The sequence below is a fragment of the Enhydra lutris genome, unplaced genomic scaffold, assembly GCF_002288905.1.
Source record: "Enhydra lutris kenyoni isolate GAN:26980312 unplaced genomic scaffold, ASM228890v2 scaffoldscaffold46, whole genome shotgun sequence".
Taxonomy (NCBI): Eukaryota; Metazoa; Chordata; class Mammalia; order Carnivora; family Mustelidae; genus Enhydra; species Enhydra lutris.
The window spans coordinates 16,699,481-16,718,145 of NW_019154130.1; the positions used below are offsets into that span (position 1 = coordinate 16,699,481).

The 18,665-nt window shown below is 49.2% G+C and overlaps 1 protein-coding gene across 1 annotated transcript in view; it reads left to right on the plus strand.

Moving 5' to 3' along the window:
* The window catches only part of LOC111156399 (acetyl-CoA carboxylase beta), a 98,494-nt gene that overhangs the window by 34,388 nt on the left and 45,441 nt on the right, over nucleotides 1–18,665 (plus strand). The window contains exons 12-23 of the mRNA XM_022517258.1: nucleotides 446–609; nucleotides 3,143–3,293; nucleotides 3,411–3,514; nucleotides 4,685–4,766; nucleotides 7,262–7,407; nucleotides 8,659–8,809; nucleotides 10,146–10,280; nucleotides 12,743–12,889; nucleotides 13,316–13,504; nucleotides 15,334–15,434; nucleotides 18,017–18,105; nucleotides 18,184–18,308. Of these exons, the coding sequence (XP_022372966.1) occupies nucleotides 446–609; nucleotides 3,143–3,293; nucleotides 3,411–3,514; nucleotides 4,685–4,766; nucleotides 7,262–7,407; nucleotides 8,659–8,809; nucleotides 10,146–10,280; nucleotides 12,743–12,889; nucleotides 13,316–13,504; nucleotides 15,334–15,434; nucleotides 18,017–18,105; nucleotides 18,184–18,308 (1,584 nt within the window). The remainder of the gene's footprint in view (nucleotides 1–445; nucleotides 610–3,142; nucleotides 3,294–3,410; nucleotides 3,515–4,684; nucleotides 4,767–7,261; nucleotides 7,408–8,658; nucleotides 8,810–10,145; nucleotides 10,281–12,742; nucleotides 12,890–13,315; nucleotides 13,505–15,333; nucleotides 15,435–18,016; nucleotides 18,106–18,183; nucleotides 18,309–18,665) is intronic.

The window sequence follows — 18,665 nt, forward strand, 5'->3', positions numbered from 1 at the left end:
GAAGGTGAAGCAGGCTCCCTGCTGAGCAAGGAGACCGTGTGGGGCTCGATCCCTAGACCCTGGGATCATGACCTGGGCTAAAGGAGACCGTGTGGGGCTCGATCCCTAGACCCTGGGATCATGACCTGGGCTAAAGGCAGCAGCTTAACCGAATGAGCCACCCAGATGCCCCCCCCACTTTTTTAAGATTTTATTTATTTATTAGAGAGAGACAGAGACAGCAAGAGAGAATCAGATTTTTTTAAAGTAAAAATTACATTTATGCATGAACATCTTGACATGGGTACACCCACACTGCTAGTGGGAGAGATCAACGTTCTATTGATCACACTAAGCTGTGACTTGTGGTGGAGGTTCTGGGTTTGTCTAGGATTTAATTCTGATGCAAATATATCTGGAGTGATGACCCCCGCCTCCCATTTTGCTTTTGCTTTCCTCACTCCAGGGGTTTAAGCCAAGCTCCGGAACGGTTCAGGAACTGAATTTCCGGAGCAGCAAGAACGTCTGGGGTTATTTCAGCGTGGCGGCTGCTGGCGGCTTACATGAATTTGCTGACTCCCAGTTTGGGCACTGCTTCTCCTGGGGAGAGAACCGGGAAGAGGCCATTTCGTTAGTATCTCCCTGCACCCCTCCTCTTTTCCCTCCTTCCTTGCAGAAGCTAAAAGCCTGGGGCTTCAGAAACAGCAATACTTTAGGAGGTAAAGGAGTGAATCACAGAGCAGACCCTATCTTCAGTGACCTTTGCTGAAGTCCAAGGGCGAAGTCTCCCCTCTTCCTGTATCTGAGATCTGTGAGCTCAAATCTGCTTACGAGCTCACCAAGGTCATTTGGTCTTGAGGTCATTATGGGTCGCACTTGGGAGAGATTCCAAAAGGGGATTCCAAGGGGATTCCAAAATTTAAAAGGTGCCAAGTACTAGAGCTTTTTAAGAAAAAGGGGTGTGGGGGTACTTCTTTAAATTTAAACCTTATAAGTAGGTCCTGGAGAAACCCACATTGACAAAGGGGTTCCTGAATCCCAAAACACCCACATCTCCTGTTTCTCCTGCCTTGCCCTGAGCGCAGAAACGCAAAACCCAGCTCAATTTGTAATTAAACATTCTTGTGTTTAAACATTCTCGTGTTTAGAGTGAAAAATCCCCAAAGACTTTGTGGATGTTTTGTTTAAAAAGCATTATAATTGGGGCTCCTAGCTGGCTCAATGGGTAGAGCACAAAGCTCTTGATCTCAGCATTGTAAGTTCAAACCCCACATTGGGTGTAAAGCTGACTCTAAAATAAAATCTTTAGGGACACCTGGCCGGCTTAGTTGGTTAAGTGTCTGTCTTGATTTTGGCTCAGTTCATGATCTCAGGGTCGTGAGATCAAGCCCCACTTAGGGTTCCTTGCTGAGCATGGAGCCTGTTTAGGATTTTCCCTCCCCTGGCCCCCTCACTCTCTCTCTCTCTCTCCCTCTCTCCCTTCCCCTTTCTCTGTTAAAAAAAAAAAAAAAAAAAAAAAGAAAAAAAAATTTTAATTTTTTTAAATAAACTTAAAACATAATAAAAAAACATTGAAATCTATCTAGCCCAGGGTACTTAGTCGTGATTTAAATTGAGTTTGGTGATTTTGATGAGTGGCTTTCTTTGCTAGCTTCATGCAATCAGTTTTTTGTTTTTTTTTTTTTTAAAGATTTTATTTATTTATTTGACAGACAGAGATCACAAGTAGGCAGAGAGAGAGGAGGAAGCAGGTTCCCTGCAGGACCCTGGGATCATGACCTGAGCTGAAGGCAGAGGCTTTAACCCACTGAGCCACCCAGGTGCCCCCATGCAATCAGTTTTAATCAGGCTGAGTGAAAAATTGAAAGGGGAGGGAGGCCAGTCAGTCCGGCCCATTCTGATCTCTGATGGAAACAGCCTATGGCTTGTCCTATGTTGGTCATAGGCCTATGGACTTAAGAATTCAGAGGGAAAAATTCTGTTGTTATTTCTTTGAGAGAGACAGCACTAGTGGGGAGGAGCAGGGGGAGAGGAAGAGAGAGAACCTTAAGCAAACTTCCCACTGAGCACAGAGCCTAACGCAGGGGCTCTCATGACCCTGAGATCATGACCTGAGCAGAAATCTTGTTGGCTGCTTAACCAGCTGAGCCACCGAGGGGCCGCTAATACGGTCTAATAGGGGGACCAGCTGTGTCCCCTTCCCCAGGACTGAGGGCATCCCAGGATTTAGGATTTCTCATTGCTAAAACTGGGCACATCCTGAGCAAATTGGAACAAGTTGGTCACTCTTGAGCCCAACGGCTTGATGCTTACCTGCAGACTCCGGGCCCGCACCTGACTTTCCTCTGACTACTGATGAGCTCATTTGACCTCAGTGCATCTTTCTTTCCCTGGCCCCAAATTGGGGTTGTTCTTACCCCTTTGCCACGCCTGCTGAATGCACATGGGAATGCCATGACAGGTATAAAAGCTCTCCTCTCCCAGGAGGAGAATTGTTCTAGTGCCCCTTCTTTCTCTGGTACAGTCTCCCTGTGATTTCCTAGGGAGTGGGGGCTTCAGCCCTTCGGGCTGGAGCCCTCTTTGGGGAGAGGCCATCCCTCTGGGAAATGGGAGGTGGTAACCAACTGAGCACATGCAGACAGGTGACTGCCACACCCTGGGTGGGGTAACAGCATTGGCCTTCTGTTAGACACACCTCGTGCATACCCCGAAGAGCAGCTGTGTGGACTGCCCAGGGCGGTGGGGGGTAGCACCTGCTCTGGGACATGGGGATTTGAAGAGGTCCAGCTGCAGGGAGGCAGAGCAACTGGCTGTGGTTAATAAGAATCATAATCACGGCCATTCATCGTGTTCATAATGGCTGACCTTATTTAGTGGAGACTATGTGCTTTATATGGATTGTCTCATTTTAATTCTCCCAGCACCTGTGTGAAGTCAGGGTTATTTCCCCATTTTCCAGATGAGGAAACTGAGGCCCAGAGTGATTAAGTCACTTGCCCAAGATGGCCTGACCAGTAAATGCTGGAGCCGAGATGGACACCTGGGCTGCTGGACTCAGGCCCCTCTCTCAACTGTGCTCTTCTGGGCTCTCTGAGAGCCAGGCAGGAGCTCTGCCGACATGTATGTTAATTTGGAAAATGATCCATGTGCCTTTCCCCTCAAGGAACATGGTGGTGGCTTTGAAGGAACTGTCCATCCGGGGCGACTTCAGGACCACCGTGGAGTATCTCATTAACCTGCTGGAGACTGAGCACTACCAGAACAATGACATCGACACTGGCTGGTTGGATCACCTCATTGCTGAGAAAGTGCAGGTGGGGGAGCTTCCCTGTACTGCCCTCAGGGTCACGGAGGCCCCCCACCCCCGCCCCACTTCCGGGCTCCCCGTGGGCTTGGTCACCACTGACACTGAAGGGCGGAGTCTCTTCTAGGCTGAGAAACCAGATATCATGCTCGGGGTGGTGTGCGGGGCCTTGAACGTGGCCGACTCGATGTTCAGAACTTGCATGACGGATTTCTTACACTCGCTGGAAAGGTAGGGTGCAGGGGTAATTCACTCCCTCCTCCACGGGATGTGTGTTAGTGGCAAGTAAGGCAGACAATCAGGCAGCAGGCAATTAGGGAATCCCGCCTCTGTGCTTGCCTCTGAAATTCCTCTCCTGTGAACCAAGGCTGCAGGAGAGGAGGCCGTTGGTGGGCGGGGGGGTCTCAAGGCAGCCAGCCCCAGGCACATGGCTGTAGTCTTAGTCATGCTGACTTGTGTAAGGTACTTCATAGCACTTGAGTTCAGAGAGGAGGTGAATTGAGAAGCAAAGCAGGTGATGGGTCACCTCTGCAAATGTTCCTTCCGGACCCTCACCTGAGTCGGGCGTGGCTAGTGAAGTGGACCAGCGTGGAAGCAGCCACGGGCTCACCATGAGGATGGGCCAATGTTTCTCAGCCCCAGCACCCTTGACATTTTTTTTTTTTAAAGATTTTATTTATTTATTTGAGAGAGAGACAGTGAGAGAGAGCATGAGCAAGGAGAAGGTCAGAGGGAGAAGCAGACTCCCCATGGAGCTAGGAGCCCGATGTGGGACTCGATACCGGGACTCCGGGATCATGACCCGAGCCGAAGGCAGTCGTCCAACCAACTGAGCCACCCAGGCGTCCCCACCCTTGACATTTTTGACTGATTTTTTTATTGTGGGGGCTCTCCTGTGCACTGTGGGAAGTTAGCAGGAGTCCCCCATCTCTCCACCAGGAGTCACCACAATCAAATATGTCTCCAGACATGGCCAAATGTCCTGGGGTAGAGGCAGAAATCACCCCTAGAGACACTGTGATAGGCAAATAAAGCTACCAAAACAACTTTAGAAAGGCAAGAGATGTTAGAGCGGGTTGTTATGCTTGTGCAGAGTAATAGAGTCACAATGCCTGTGTCGCCTTCCTTCCCACATTGGGAATTTTTTCCCAGAACGAGCATTAAGGATTTTGCTTCCTGGAAAGCCCTTTTGAAATTTCTCACCCTTCAGCAAGTGCTGTTCCCTTAAGTTCTGAGCAGTGTCACATTCCTTGCCTTTCCATCGGATTTAGCTTTCTAAATACAGCCAGATGTGTTGGTGTTTAGGCAAGGCAAAGAGCTGGGTGATTAGTTTAAATCCAGAGGGTGGCCCTAGTGTTCTCGTTCATTCCCACAGCCGACTGCAAGTCTCTTTTCTTTCAGGGGCCAGGTCCTTCCTGCAGCTTCTCTGCTGAACATCGTGGATGTGGAATTAATTTATGGAGGTGTTAAGTACATCCTCAAGGTGAAGACCCTGGGTTTCTCGGATGTCTCCAGCATTTTGGAGGCTGATGGGAGTTTTTCTTTCTGGAGTGGACTTGCTCCTGCTTGGGTGCTGGGACTCCCCAGGCAGTCCCATGCCCTTGAAACCTAAGCACTTAGGGCTTGGGCATGTGTAGCCTTGTGCAATACACACGGTGTACAGGGGACTGTGTATTTGGGTTCTGGGGCTGAGTAACAGGGAACCATGAGCCGGTGGCTTCAGGCAACAGAAGTGTGTTCTCTCCGAGTCTAGAGGCCAGAGTCTAAAATTAAGGTGTCAGCTGGGCCCTTTGAAGTCTCCAGGAAAGAATCTGTTTCATGCTTTCCTAGCTCCTGGTGGTTGTGGGGCCGACCTTGGTGTTCGTGGCTGGTAGACCGTCACTCCAAGCTATGCCTCTGGCTTCATATGGCCACCTTTTCTCTCTGTGTGTGTGTCTGTGTGTGTTTGTGTACATTGTCTTCCTCTGTGTGTCTCTGCTCTGAAGAACACCGCTCATACAGGATTTAGAGCCCGCCCTCTTTCAGGATGACCTCATCTAACTAACTCCATGTGCAAAGACACTATTTCCAAATAAAGTCACATGCCCAGGTGCCCGGAAGGACATGAATTTGGGGGCACAGTATCCAGTTCAGTACCAAGCATGAGCAGGACCTTTGCTGAGCCGGCATAGTGTGTGACTCCATTTCCAGGGGCCATGAGGCCAGCTGTGTCCTGTGTGTCTGCACCAAAGGTCAACGTATGGCTTTCGGATCTCTCCCTGGTCCACCTTGGGTTTCCCGGGCGGTTTACTTGGTGCTGCTGTGCTCTGTCAGAAGAATCCCATTACCCTTCCTGGGGCATCTGAGGTCATTTCAGAGAGAATATCAGCGTGTCTGAGATGTGTGGGCACAGGATCAGACCCTGGGTCCAGGTCAGGGTGACCCGTGGGGGCCAAGTGTCCCCAAGAAGCTAAGGCCTCCTTCTTGGGAGGGAAAAGATAACATAGAACTCAAGTCTGCCTTTGAGGCAGAATTTTTTTGTTCTGTTACTTTATTTTTAAGATGACTGAGCACGTGTTACCCTTCCAGCTTTGGGGATTTTCAGGGCCGATGTAGTCAAACAAGTATGTTCTCCATGAGGCCCTGCTCTGAAACCACTCCTCTTTACCCATCCATGCTTCCTGACTATTTAGGGGGCCTGGTTCCCCCAGCAGGATTTTAAATGTGACACATGCTTACTGTATAAAATTTTAAATTTTCAAAAAAAGCATAAAACATCGAGGGAACCCCCATGAACGTTTCAGCACAGACTTTGCAAAGTTGAGATCCTGGTGCAAATACTGTTTTACTGCTTTGATATTATCATGGCCTGAAGTTTTCCCATGTTATTAAACAGTTTTCTTTTTTTTTTTTTTTTTTTTAAGATTTTTTTTTTTGTTTTTTTACTTATTCATTTGACAGATAGAGATCACAAGTAGGTAGAGAGACAGGCAGAGAGAGAGGAGGAAGCGGGCTCCCTGCTGAGCAGAGAGCCCGATGCGGGGCTCGATCCCAGGACCCCGGGACCATGACCTGAGCCGAAGGCAGAGGCTTTAACCCACTGAGCCACCCAGGCGCCCCTAAACAGTTTTCTTAATATCAGTTTGGTGTCTAGAGCCAACGGCCCAATGGAACTTTCCGTAGGAACGGAAATGTGCTGTATCTGTGCTTTCCAGTGTGGCCACGGGGGGCTACTGAGCACTGAGGAACTGAATTCTATACATTATTTAAGTTAAATTAATTTACATGTAAATAGCCAGCCTAGCTCTATTTGACAGTGGGGGTCCAGAGCATTCCATTGCAAGGTTGCTGAATAGCTAGTTTGTGTCTCAGTCTTACTGTTACCATGAATAATGTTGCAATAAACATTCCTCTGTTTCTTGGGACCTTTCCTCTCAACATATGTATCTTAGAGGTCGAGGGCTCTTTAGGGCTATCTGTTTTCTGAGAGAGAGCACCCAGAATGAATCCAGGGCTAGTATGTCAGATCGAAATGCAGAGCCGAGGCCAGGGCCTGGCCACCTGGCCTCTCTTGAGGGTCCCAAAGGTCTTGTGTGCCCCTTGGCAGAGCTGGGCTGGGGGGGCAGAGTCCTGGTCACTGGTGGAGTCTCCAGGGCTGTCTCATCCAAGGTGAGATCCCACCCCAACCCCTGCACCTTCCCTGCTGCTCCTGGGGGCCCTGCTTGGGGCTGATGCGTAAAGGCAGGAATGAGAAGGGCATGTGATTGGCAGGAGATGACCAGGCTGGGCTGCACCCACAGACGGTGGCCACTAGCCCTGCTGTGGGACAGGTGCAGCACGCTGACTGTGGTCCCATCAGCTGCTCCCCGAGGGTACACTCCACCATGGACCGTAGCCCTTGCTCCTGGTGGTGGTAGTGTGGGGGCAGACGGTGCCCTGGGGCCCAGGGACAAGCACGTCTCCTGGTTTCAGGCAGGGACACTGAACCTGTCCCCACAGGTGGCCCGGCAATCTCTGACCATGTTCATCCTCATCATGAACGACTGTCATATCGAGATCGATGCCCACCGGCTAAGCGACGGGGGGCTGCTGCTGTCCTATAATGGTAACAGCTATACTACCTACATGAAAGAAGAGTTTGACAGGTATGTAGGGGGCGGGGCGAGGGGCATGACGCAGAGCCACGCTTTCTCACGGGGCTCAAAGATATAAAGCCAGCTCTGTGCAGCCCAAGGGTCTTAGAAAAATACCTTCCCCAGTAGATTCTGGGGCCCCTGGAGAGGACAGTCTCTTGGCTGGACAACCTCAAAGCTGGCAGACGTACTCGGAAGGTTCCCAAGAGGCCTGCTTCTGGTAATGTGGGAGGGTCCAGAGCCAAATGGGCCGTGACTCCCAAGTCCAGGGCCTGCAAGGTGTACGACAGCGTGTCAGCTGCTCCTTGTCTGAGCTGCAGCGCCCACAGTCGTCTGAGCTCAGGCTTGGAGGAGAGGCAGCCTTCCAGTTAGGGCTGGATGTACCGGGCACAGGACAAGGTTTTGGGATAAGACCACGGTCATGACTCATGGAGCCTGCTGGTGAACATGACATATCGAGCAAGCAGAAGGAGCAGGACTGATCACTGTGCACCTGGATAAGCGAAATGCAGGATGCATAAGTGCAGGAAGTACTTAGCACGGAGGCATCATGAGCTCTCCCCCAGAGCCCCTCCCTTTGCAGTGCACTTGACCACACTTGAACTTGTACAGTGAAGTGTAGTCCAGCCGGGCTGAGTGGGCAGCCAAGACTTCCTCTGCCCCTCCAGCCCAGGAGAATCAGGCCAGGGTTGGGGGATGGTGGGGAGGGGGGTGGTTTGCACCACAGGCCCCATGCCTGGAAAGCTCCACTTAGAGAATTGTCTCCCTTCCCAATCCTCGAAGTTTTGAAAGAAGGCAGACTGGATTCATGCCAACCAGAGCACTGTTATATTACCTCTTTTTAACCATGTTCTGTCTGCCAAGAATATTCAAGATTATCATAGACTTCCCCCCAAACCCCCCACCTCCTGGGACGTACTCTGGCCAGTTCAGTTATAAGGTGAAGCCTTAGAGTCAGTAAATATTTCTTGGAGAATATCAGTGGCTTTCTCTGAGCCTCTTAGAATTGTATCAGGAAAAGGAACTGGTTTTCAGCCAGAAAAGGGTCATACCCTTTGCACATCCCACTCATTCCCAGTATCTTTGTGGTAATGTCAGATGCTAGCATCAGGGTGAGTGGAATCCCGCAGACCACACATGGTGGGGGGAGGGGGACACTCTGGGCTGCCGTCAGGAAGGGGACAACGTTGTCAAAAGCCAGACATGGGCACTCTGGGTTGATGGTCTTCCCCCAGCTACCCACCCGCCCCTTCTGTCTCCCAGTTACCGTATTACCATCGGCAACAAGACTTGCGTGTTTGAGAAGGAGAACGATCCCACGGTCCTGAGGGCCCCTTCGGCTGGGAAGCTAATACAGTACACAGTGGAAGACGGGGGCCATGTTGAGGCTGGGAGCAGCTACGCCGACATGGAGGTGAGTACAGAGCCGGCCCTCAGGTTGGGGCTGTAGCCAGGCCTCCCCTTCACCCCGCTCCCCAAGGAGGGACCATCCCGCATTGCACCTGCACCCCTGCACCCCGGGCCAGCTGGCCTCACCTCTCCCCTGGGCTACCATCTGTCGATTCCTCAGAGAGTCGGGGCATGGGGTTCAGCTCCAATTTTCTGCAGTATCCAAAGGGAAAAACCTCAAAAGTGTACACCTCCGTGCGAGTGAGGAAGGACGGGTTAATAATAACCATGGCGGTGATTTCAAAAGCTGTAAGGCAACACTTAACACAGTGCTTGCCACGTGGCAGGTGCTAGTCTAGGCATTTTACCTGTTTAATTACCTTCTGTCATATTCCCAGCAATCATAGCAGATGGGCACAGATAGGATCCCCATTTCACACACAAAGAAATGGGGCCCAGGCAGGCTACGGAATGCAAGGTCCCCCAGAGCTAGGGTTCACACCGGGCCTCCGTTCTATGCCGCCAAGGTCAGTAACAATGAAAATGACGATGACAGTGCAAGTTGGGCGGAAGTAGGAGCTCATGCTAGCCGGCCTCCTGCCATGCACCAGGTTCCTCCTGAGTGGCCCTTATAAGAGCACTATGAGGTGAGATGGTCATTCTTCCCCATTCGGTAGTTGGGGAAACTGAGGTTCAGAGAGGGGAAGGCATCTGCTGGAGGTCACAGAGTGAAGGGTGGGTGCTGGGGTTCCAGCCCAGGCCTGTCATAGGTGCCCAAGCTGTGACCTGCTGAGCAAAAGGAGCACGATGCTGAGTGTCTGCAGCCCACACCACAGTAACAAAATGCATCATGTCCACGCACGTGGACTCCTGCCTGGAGAGGCCAGTTAAAGGGGCTGGCGACCCTAGAGGGAGCACATTCTTATTTCACCAGAGGTTCCCCAGAGGGTTTTCTCACTGCCTTTTAAAAAAGAGCTGGTCACAAAATGTACCATGTTTTAGGAATGTGTGTCTGAAGCACCCCCACATGTGATTTAACAGTATTTCTAAGAGAGGGGCTTTACTTTACAAATACAGATCAGTTTCCATGTCTGTACAATGGGTACAATAAATAACCTGCCTCCCTCGCTGGCTTTGCAGGTGGAGATCATTCATGAACAGCCCTGAGCCTGGCACACAGCAGGCTTCTGGCAAATGCAAGTTCCCTCCGTCCTTTACACTTGAACTCTGCCCAGGGAATCATTGTGTTTAAATGACCAAGCACCGGCTGCTTCAGAGTCCTAGTTCTGATGACTCTGGTGCTGTCACACACACAAGCCAGTCCCGGTGGGCTCATCTTATTTTTCCTTCCTGCATAACAGGTAATGAAGATGATCATGACCCTGAACGTGCAGGAGAGTGGCCGGATCAAATACATTGAGCGCCCGGGGGCCGCGCTGGAAGCAGGCTGTGTGGTGGCCAGGCTGGAGCTCGATGACCCTTCCAAAGTGCACCCGGTACGCTGCACCCCAGCGCAGCTGCCCTGGCTGGCTCAGGAGTGCTCACTGTTTTGCCACTTCTGGGAGCGGAGCTGGCTGAACGCTCCCAGCTCTTGTCCTGCCTCTGTGAGCCCTCAGAAGCCAGTGTGATGGGTACAGAAGCCCGCCTACCCTTTGCTCACACCCCTCCCACCTGCAGCTCACCAGCCCACCCAGAGTAAAACTCAGGCTGCATACTGTAATATGGAGTTATTAGCATATAATTACAAGGAGTAGCTAATACTGTTATAATGAATGAAGCAATATTGATACGTTATTACTCACTGATGTCCATATATTATTCAGATCTCCTTAGTGGTCATGTTTAAATGGTAAGAGAAACAATGCAAAATTCAGCATTTGAACTGTTTGGAAGTGCAGATCGGTGCCATTAAGCGCATTCACACTCTTGTGCGACCAATACTGCCACCCGTTTCTAGAGACTTTTAGAACACTTTTAAATGTATTTTTTTAAAGATTTTATTTATTTATTTGACAGAGAGAGAGATCACAAGTAGCCAGAGAGGCAGGCCGCAGGGTGGGGGTAGGGGAGAAGCAGGCCCCTTGCTGAGCAGAGAGCCCAGTGTGGGGCTCGATCCCAGGACCCTGAGATCATGACCTGAGCCAAAGGCAGAGGCTTAACCCACTGAGCCACCCAGGCACCCCTAAATTACACCTTATTAACCTAACTTTCAAAATTAGTGTTAGGACACTAACTGTATGATTCCTGTAGTTTTTGCCCAAATCCAGGAACTCATTCAGGTTAGCGTATCATGTAGAGATGCCTCATCCCCTTAGGCCCCTTTTATGACCACCCTTTACAAAATGGCACACACACACACACACCTGACCTTGCAGTCCCAGCCTCCTGCCCTGCTACCCTTCTCTCCCTGGTACTGTCATTCATGATGAGACAGACAAGGTGTCTCACTGATTGTCCCTTTGGTATAATTTTGGGCATTCGCTAAGTGGGAAGCAGAAGAGACCAGTGTGTTTTGTCGTTCTCGCCCCTGCTGGATGCCCAGTTCCTAAAACAGGGCAGGCACATAGTTACAGGGGTTCGGGTGCTGTGGGGGCAGTAGCCTGTCCTTGGAACCAGCGGTAGGGGGTACCAGAGTATCAGTAATATGTATGGCCCTGAAGTCAAGCTCCAGGGCGATCTCCAATTTAGATTCTTATAATTAATTGTTAAGTTTTCCCATGAAACTGGGAGTTCTGAGGTCAAGGACTACTTTCTTGTTCATCGCTGTATTCTTCGTGCCTAGCACAGTGCGTGGGGCATACAGGGTCCTCAGAAGAAAGCAGGTCTTGCTGAATACATGAATGTTTACACCCTCCTAAGCAAGGCATGAAGAGGTAGCTACTCATTCGTGCCTATATTGTGTTTTTTTTTCTGTAATAGCTAGTACTTGTGCCCAGAGTGGGGAGCATTTAGAAAGGAACCAGATCGCCTCTTTTTTCCCAGAATATTCTGTCAGTTTCCTTCTCATTTTTTTCAGTATTCTCTGTAGTGGGTTCCCAAAGTCAGAAATAGACTGAGCCTTTTCAGATCACCAGAAAGGTGTGTGTGCCTGTATGCGATTCCTTTCAGCAGCCATTTCCCATGCCAGGTTCAGGAGGCAGGGCCCAGCCACCAGTCCCTGGTTGCTGGTTCATGTTTGCCTACAAGATTGTCCTTTGGCGCTGTAAGTGCAGTAAGAGGGGCTGCCCTTGCACCCCTCCCCCCGTGGGTGCCCAGCAGGAGAAGCCAGCACCAGATTGTGGAGAAGGAGACCCTCCAGTTCATCTCGAAGGACGGGATGAGCCCACAGGGTTGGGACAGGGGAGGGGGCAGGGAGCTGAGGGTTCTGGGCCAGAAGAGTAGCTCATCCTAAAGCTCCTGGGCCCCAGGGCTGCACATAATAGGTGTTTGGTGGACATTTGTAGAATGAATAAATAAATAAACAGGCTCCTGGGGTCAAGGTTGCCCCTTGAGGGTGGGCTTGTTGTTATTGTTGTTGTTGTTCTCTAAGGACAAATGTTTATGATTTACAAAAAGCTGGGACCTTTGCATGAGAATTTCATAAATTTCCATCCTGCTAGTTGTTTATCTTTGGGATTCAGTAAAGACCTAAAATAAATAAGGAAAACAAGGGAAATAATTTTGATTAGAAAGCAGAGCAAAACAAAAGGATCTTACTTCCTCAAAATGACTAGGAGTGTATAACAATAGACTATGGCATTTGCAATGGAGGAGGTTTGGGAAACCCACATGAAGTGGGATTTTAGCAATTTTGACTTTCCAATATATGTTCTTATAGGCGGTTTTGTTCTTTTCCCCTCAGGCATCATCCTAATTAGATTGTGCACTGTACTGGTAGATCTGCCTCCCTCCTCTGTTTCTCTTGTCTCTCTCAAGAGGCAGGTGTCCTTGACCTCTGGTTCTTCTTGTGTCTCCTCAGGCCAAGCCATTCACAGGAAAGCTCCCTTCCCAGCAAACTCTACCCATCATGGGAGAGAAACTGCACCAGGTTTTCCACAATGTCCTAGAAAACCTAACCAACGTCATGAGTGGCTACTGTCTGCCGGAGCCCATTTTTAGCACAAAGGTAAGTCACGTGCAAGGGACAGGTGTGTATTCTACACACGTGTGCTGGTCTGTGTGAAGAGCCAGGAGGGTTTATGCCATGAAATCTGAGGTCTTTAGTGAAGGAAGTTAGAGAACATACAAATAAATGTTTTAGAGTGGAAAGTGTCCACAAACATTAGCTCTTCACATGGCCTCCTGTTCTGTTCCCACACTATGCCAGCTGTCTGGATGCATAGAGGGAAGGGGGTGTGGGGGAAACTGGGCATTCCCCTTGGAGTCAGGGGGCCATTCCACTCAGGACAGTTCCAGAGGCTGCCAGGTGTAGATGTTTGGCTCCTTGTGTACTGGGTCTGGATGGGTTGAGTGTGTCGGGTGCCCTGTGGAGCGTGGCAGTGCCCATGCCCCCACACAGGGCGTCCAGCTAATGCTCTGGTCCCTGCTTCAGCTGAAGGAGTGGGTGCAGAAGCTCATGATGACCCTCCGGCACCCATCACTGCCGCTCTTGGAACTGCAGGAAATCATGACCAGCGTGTCTGGCTGCATCCCTGCCCCCGTGGAGAAGTCTGTCCGCAGGGTGATGGCTCAGTACGCCAGCAATATCACCTCAGTGCTGTGCCAGTTCCCCAGCCAACAGGTGCGTGTCCCCCCACCCCCGGCCTCACTGGGGGGCCTGCAGGCTCCGCCTTGGGAGCTCCATTTCCGGCCGCCATGGCCTCTGATCAAGCACCGAAGATGGCGCCCAGGGAGCATTTCCTTTTGAGCCCTTTGCTACCGAACCCCGGCATTTTCCCCAAAGTCATTGAGATGAACACAGTTATGGGGCCTTACTCCGTAAAACTCGGGTTCAGAATAGGAGTTAGCAGTTGGTACAAATACAGGGAACATTTCCCCCAATGCACTCTGGCTGAAGCAGAGGGTGTTTGGTTTCTCTTGCTAGTCTGTAGCTCTGATTTTCTTCCTCCGGTATCTGTAAGGTGATCATCTTGGGGCCCTATGTATGTAGAATAATTTTAAATAATGGAAAGCATTCCAGAGTAGTATGACATATCTCTAAGAGTTCTATGTTGGCCTGATTTTGTGCTTTTTTTTTTTTTTTTTTTTTGCGGAGGAGGGAGTGTTGCTTTATCAAGCATTTTCAAGGTAATTTGCATTTGGAAGAACCTCCTCTGTCAGTTTTCTTCTGCCCTCTGGTTGGAAGGGCCGCATACCATCATGGTGCCCCCACCCACGTGGTTGTGATTTGCGGAGCTGTGGGTCAGCATAGATCTGCCGGTCAGCATAGATCAGGTCATTCCTGGAGGTCAACCACTCTAGAGCTTGGAATGTTGTTCCATCATAAAAAGGAATCTAATGCAGATTTATACCACAACATAGATGTACCCTGAAAACGTGCTAAGCAGAAGAAGCCAGTCATAAAAGACCACGCGTTGCATGGTTCTGTGTACACGAAGTGTCCAGAAGAGGCAAATCCATGGAGACAGAAAGTGGATTAGTGGTTGCCAGGGGCTGGGGGAGAGGGCTCAGGTGTAGCTCTGACTGGTTATCAGGTTTCTTTCTGGGGTGGTGAAAATGCTCTCAAATTGGATAGTGGTAAATGGTTGCACAACTATACTGAAAAATACTCAATTTATTGTATACTGTAAAGGCGGGGGTGCCTGGATGGCTCAGTCGATAAATCTTATAGCTTTTTTTTTTTTTTTTTAAAGATTTTATTTACTTACTTGACAGAGAGAGAGAGACAGCGAGAGAGGGAACACAAGCATAGGGAGTGGGAGAGAGAGAAGCAAGCTTTCCGCCGAGCAGGGAGTCTGATGCAGGGCTCGATCCCAGGACCCTGGGATCATGACCTGAGCTGAAGGCAGACACTTAACGACTGAGCCACCCAGGTGCCCCAGATCTTACAGCTCTTGATCTTGGGGTCATGAATTCAAGCCCCACAATGGGCATAGAGCCTACTTAAAAAATGAATGAATGAATAAGGGGAATACTATGATATGTAAATTATATCTTGATAAAACTCTGAAGAACCCCGGTTAAGAAAAGTGCCTATTTGGACCTTTTAGGAGTTTGTTGTTGGCACAGGTTTTTCATTAAAAATACTTTGTGTTGCCAAAAACAGTATGCTTCATAACACTAAATTTAGTTATAAAAACAAGACCCCCCCGACCCAGCCCACTTCAATTTCCCTGGGGTTGCAAACTGCATTCCTTCCCCCAGTCTGTTCGTATTTGTGGAGAAGAATAATGCATGGGTCTTTATGGGACTGATGTCATTCTAAGCTCAGATTCGTCAAACACTGTGTTGAACGGGATGAACAGCTATTTCCAGGTGGCCAGAGAGGGCTTTGGAGCTGAAATTTTCAGATTTTGAATGAGCCTTGGGTGGGTCGTCCTGGTGACTCCTGCATGGTGACCAGATAGTGTGGTTATGAGTGGCCAGGCCTGTCCTGTTGTCCCCATCCAGATAGCCACCATCCTAGACTGCCACGCGGCCACCCTGCAGCGGAAGGCTGAACGGGAGGTCTTCTTCATGAACACTCAGAGCATTGTGCAGCTTGTCCAGAGGTGAGTCTTTGGCCCTCTGTGTGGGGCGGTTTTCACATTCATTGTCTGTGCATTACCCTAATACAGCACTCTGGGGTTCTCTTCAGGGCAGGCTCCAACCAAGAGACAGAGCACGGGGTCCAGAGACCCTGATTACAATCCTGGCATAGGTATTCCTAACCCCAGAAACCCCAAGCAAGGCTTTCTTCTCCTGTGGTCTCAGTTTGCCAGTCTGTAAAATGGGAATAAAAACCCTTCACCCACAATTAGTCACTCTGAGTTATGAGTGGATTAACGCTTCTAAAGTGCCGATACACGGTGAGTCCTTGTGGTAGCTTTGCCTATAGGACCATGGGATGTGGTGATTTTATAGGCCATCAAGGACTCTACAGATTATCCTGTGGTTTTGAAATCACTGTTGAAGAGGGTTGATGAGGAAGTTGTATTTTGAGTAGCCTTTCTGATGACAAGAAGAACCACCCTATTGTATGAAAACTCTACCTCATAGGAAAGCTGTGCTTATGAAGACAGAATTGAAACAGTTTGAAATTGGAGGAGATGAAGTACATGCACGGTCACCATGTGCTGGAAACAGAGGCACAGAGAAGTAGGGCCCTGGGAGACTGCCCTTCTTTTCAGGGAGTGCCTTGTCTCATGGGGACTCAGACTGCCTATATAGGATTGAGCCAAGGAAGGGAGTCTTAGTGTGGATTCCCCACGAAGAATGAGTTTCGCAGCCAAGGGCTAGGAGGGAAGACCCTCCCCAGAACTCTTTGGCCGCTAACCTTAAACCCACACTTTAGCTTCAGAGAAACACCTAGAAGAAAATGAACAATCCCCTAGCAGATTTTTCTGTTAAACATAAATATCACAGCAATGTTTTTTTGTTTTTTGTTTTTTTTGGGTAATTTTTTTTTTAAGATTTTATTTATTTATTTATTTGACAGAGAGAATGATCACAAGTAGGCAGAGAGGCAGACAGAGAGAGAGGAGGAAGCAGGCTCCCTGCTGAGCAGAGAGCCTGATGTGGGGCTCGATCCCAGGACCCTGAGATCATGACCTGAGCCGAAGGCAGAGGCTTAACCCACGGAGCCACACAGGCACCCCAAGAATCTGCATTTCTCACAAGTTCCCAGGTGCCGCTGCTGCTGCTGATCCAGGTGCCGCATTTTGAGAACCACCGCAATCTGCTACACTTGTACCAAGGATAGTTTTTCCAGTGTTCTTTGGAGGAACTTGAACCCAGTCTCACTGGATAAATATCTGTGCCAGTTTTCCCTTTGTTGGAATAATCAAGAATTCACTTGAAGTCTTTGAACAGACTGACTCACAGAGAATTTAAAGCAAATAACCATATATTAAATTTCCTAATTAAATAGTTCATTTCCTATTAAATGAATATGGAATTCTTTTTCATGAAGGGAAAGGTTGGTCTTTCTGCATGAATTATGAAGATTTTTCAATTAGTCAAATAGCATTCTAATAACCAGCTTATAATAGTTTCAGTGAATATTTTGTCCTCCAAACAGGGCTGTGATATGAGAAGTCAAAGCAGAGACACTCTCAACAAATACCAAATGATTTCACTTTCAGAAAGTGGTTGATTTTCTGTTTCTAGAATTGCTGTTCTTCTTCTCTTCGATCTCCCGTTGGATTTGTAGGTGTTTGCAATCTTTAGATAAGCTATCTACCGCTACCTGAAGTAGTCTCAGCCTGCTACTTCTCCGCCATCTTGACTCCTCCCCCTGTTTTTTTTTAAGGTTTATTTATTTTAGAGAGTGCGAGCACACGCATGCACGTGAGTGGGGGGAGGGACAGATGGAGAGGGAGATTCCCCACTGAGCATGGAGCCTGATACAGGGCTCCGTCATTGATGCAGGGCTTGATCGCACGACCCTGAGATCATGACCTGAGCTGAAACCAAGAGTCGGATGCTTAACCGACTGAGCCACCCAGGCGCCCCTCAAAGCTCCGTTCTATGTATTCTTTTAAGATCACATTTGAATAAATGCATGTTTTAGGTTCTTCCTTTTGTTGTCAGTAACTCTGGGGTTAAACTGGTCTTAATGCCCTTAAAACTCAATGTCCTAAATCACTTAGGAAACTCAGTTTCCTACATGCAGAAATGATTTAGAATGTTTTAGCAAACATCCAGGTTAAAATTTGTTTTCTAAAAAGGAAGTGAAATTTACACAGGGATCTATCGATAAACATCTTCCAAGTTTCGTTTAATTATCTTTCAAGCTCTCTTTATACCTAGGATGGTTAATTGATCATTTTTGGTATCAACTGTGTATGCAAGGCTGACCCTTTTCAGCCTCCTGTCCTTTCTTTCTGGGGATGGGCAGGAGCCATCCAAATGCTCAGACTTGGACTCTGGCTGTATGTATGACCTTGGGCAAGTCACTGCTGTCCTTGGCCTACAGAGTGCATCCAAATGAACCGACTCACATATCGCTCCCAGCCTTGAGGATTAGGAGATATAGCCTCCAGATACTGGATTACTATTTTTCTCCTTTTGGAAGTCCTAAAAGCCCCGCTGTAGACGCGGGTGCCCCAGGAAGTGGAACTGATGGTTCAAGCAGCCTCTCCTTCCTCCCCAGATACCGCAGCGGGACCCGAGGCTACATGAAGGCGGTGGTGTTGGACCTCCTGCGGAGATATTTACGGGTGGAGCACCATTTCCAACAAGGCAAGAGTTGCCACCAGCACTGGTGACAAGCCCACAGGGCGGGAGGGCCCTGAGCCTTACCCCTTTGTCTCCCTCTAGCTCACTACGACAAGTGTGTGATCAACCTCAGGGAGCAGCTGAAGCCAGACATGTCCCAGGTGCTGGACTGCATCTTTTCCCACGCACAGGTGGCCAAGAAGAACCAGCTGGTGATCATGTTGATCGTAAGCAAGAAAGGGCGCCCTGTACTCACTGTGGGAGTGGCTTGGCATCCACAGACGTTCTGGAAAGGGCCGGAGTATAAATATTCCAGCTTTTGCTGGTTCATACTGGCTCAGTCCTGACCTTGTACAATGTAAACACATGGATGTGGCTGTGTCCCAATGAAGCTTTGTTTATAAAACCAGGCAGGGGGTGGGATTTTTGAGTCACTGCAGGAGATCATGATTCACACAAAGCACCTACCAGACACCAAGCACTCCTAACATGCTTTACAAATACTAATTTAATTCTCACAGCAAGCAATGCACATCCTGTTCTCACTCGCTTTGGCAGAGCACGGAGTTGAAGTAGTCACTTTC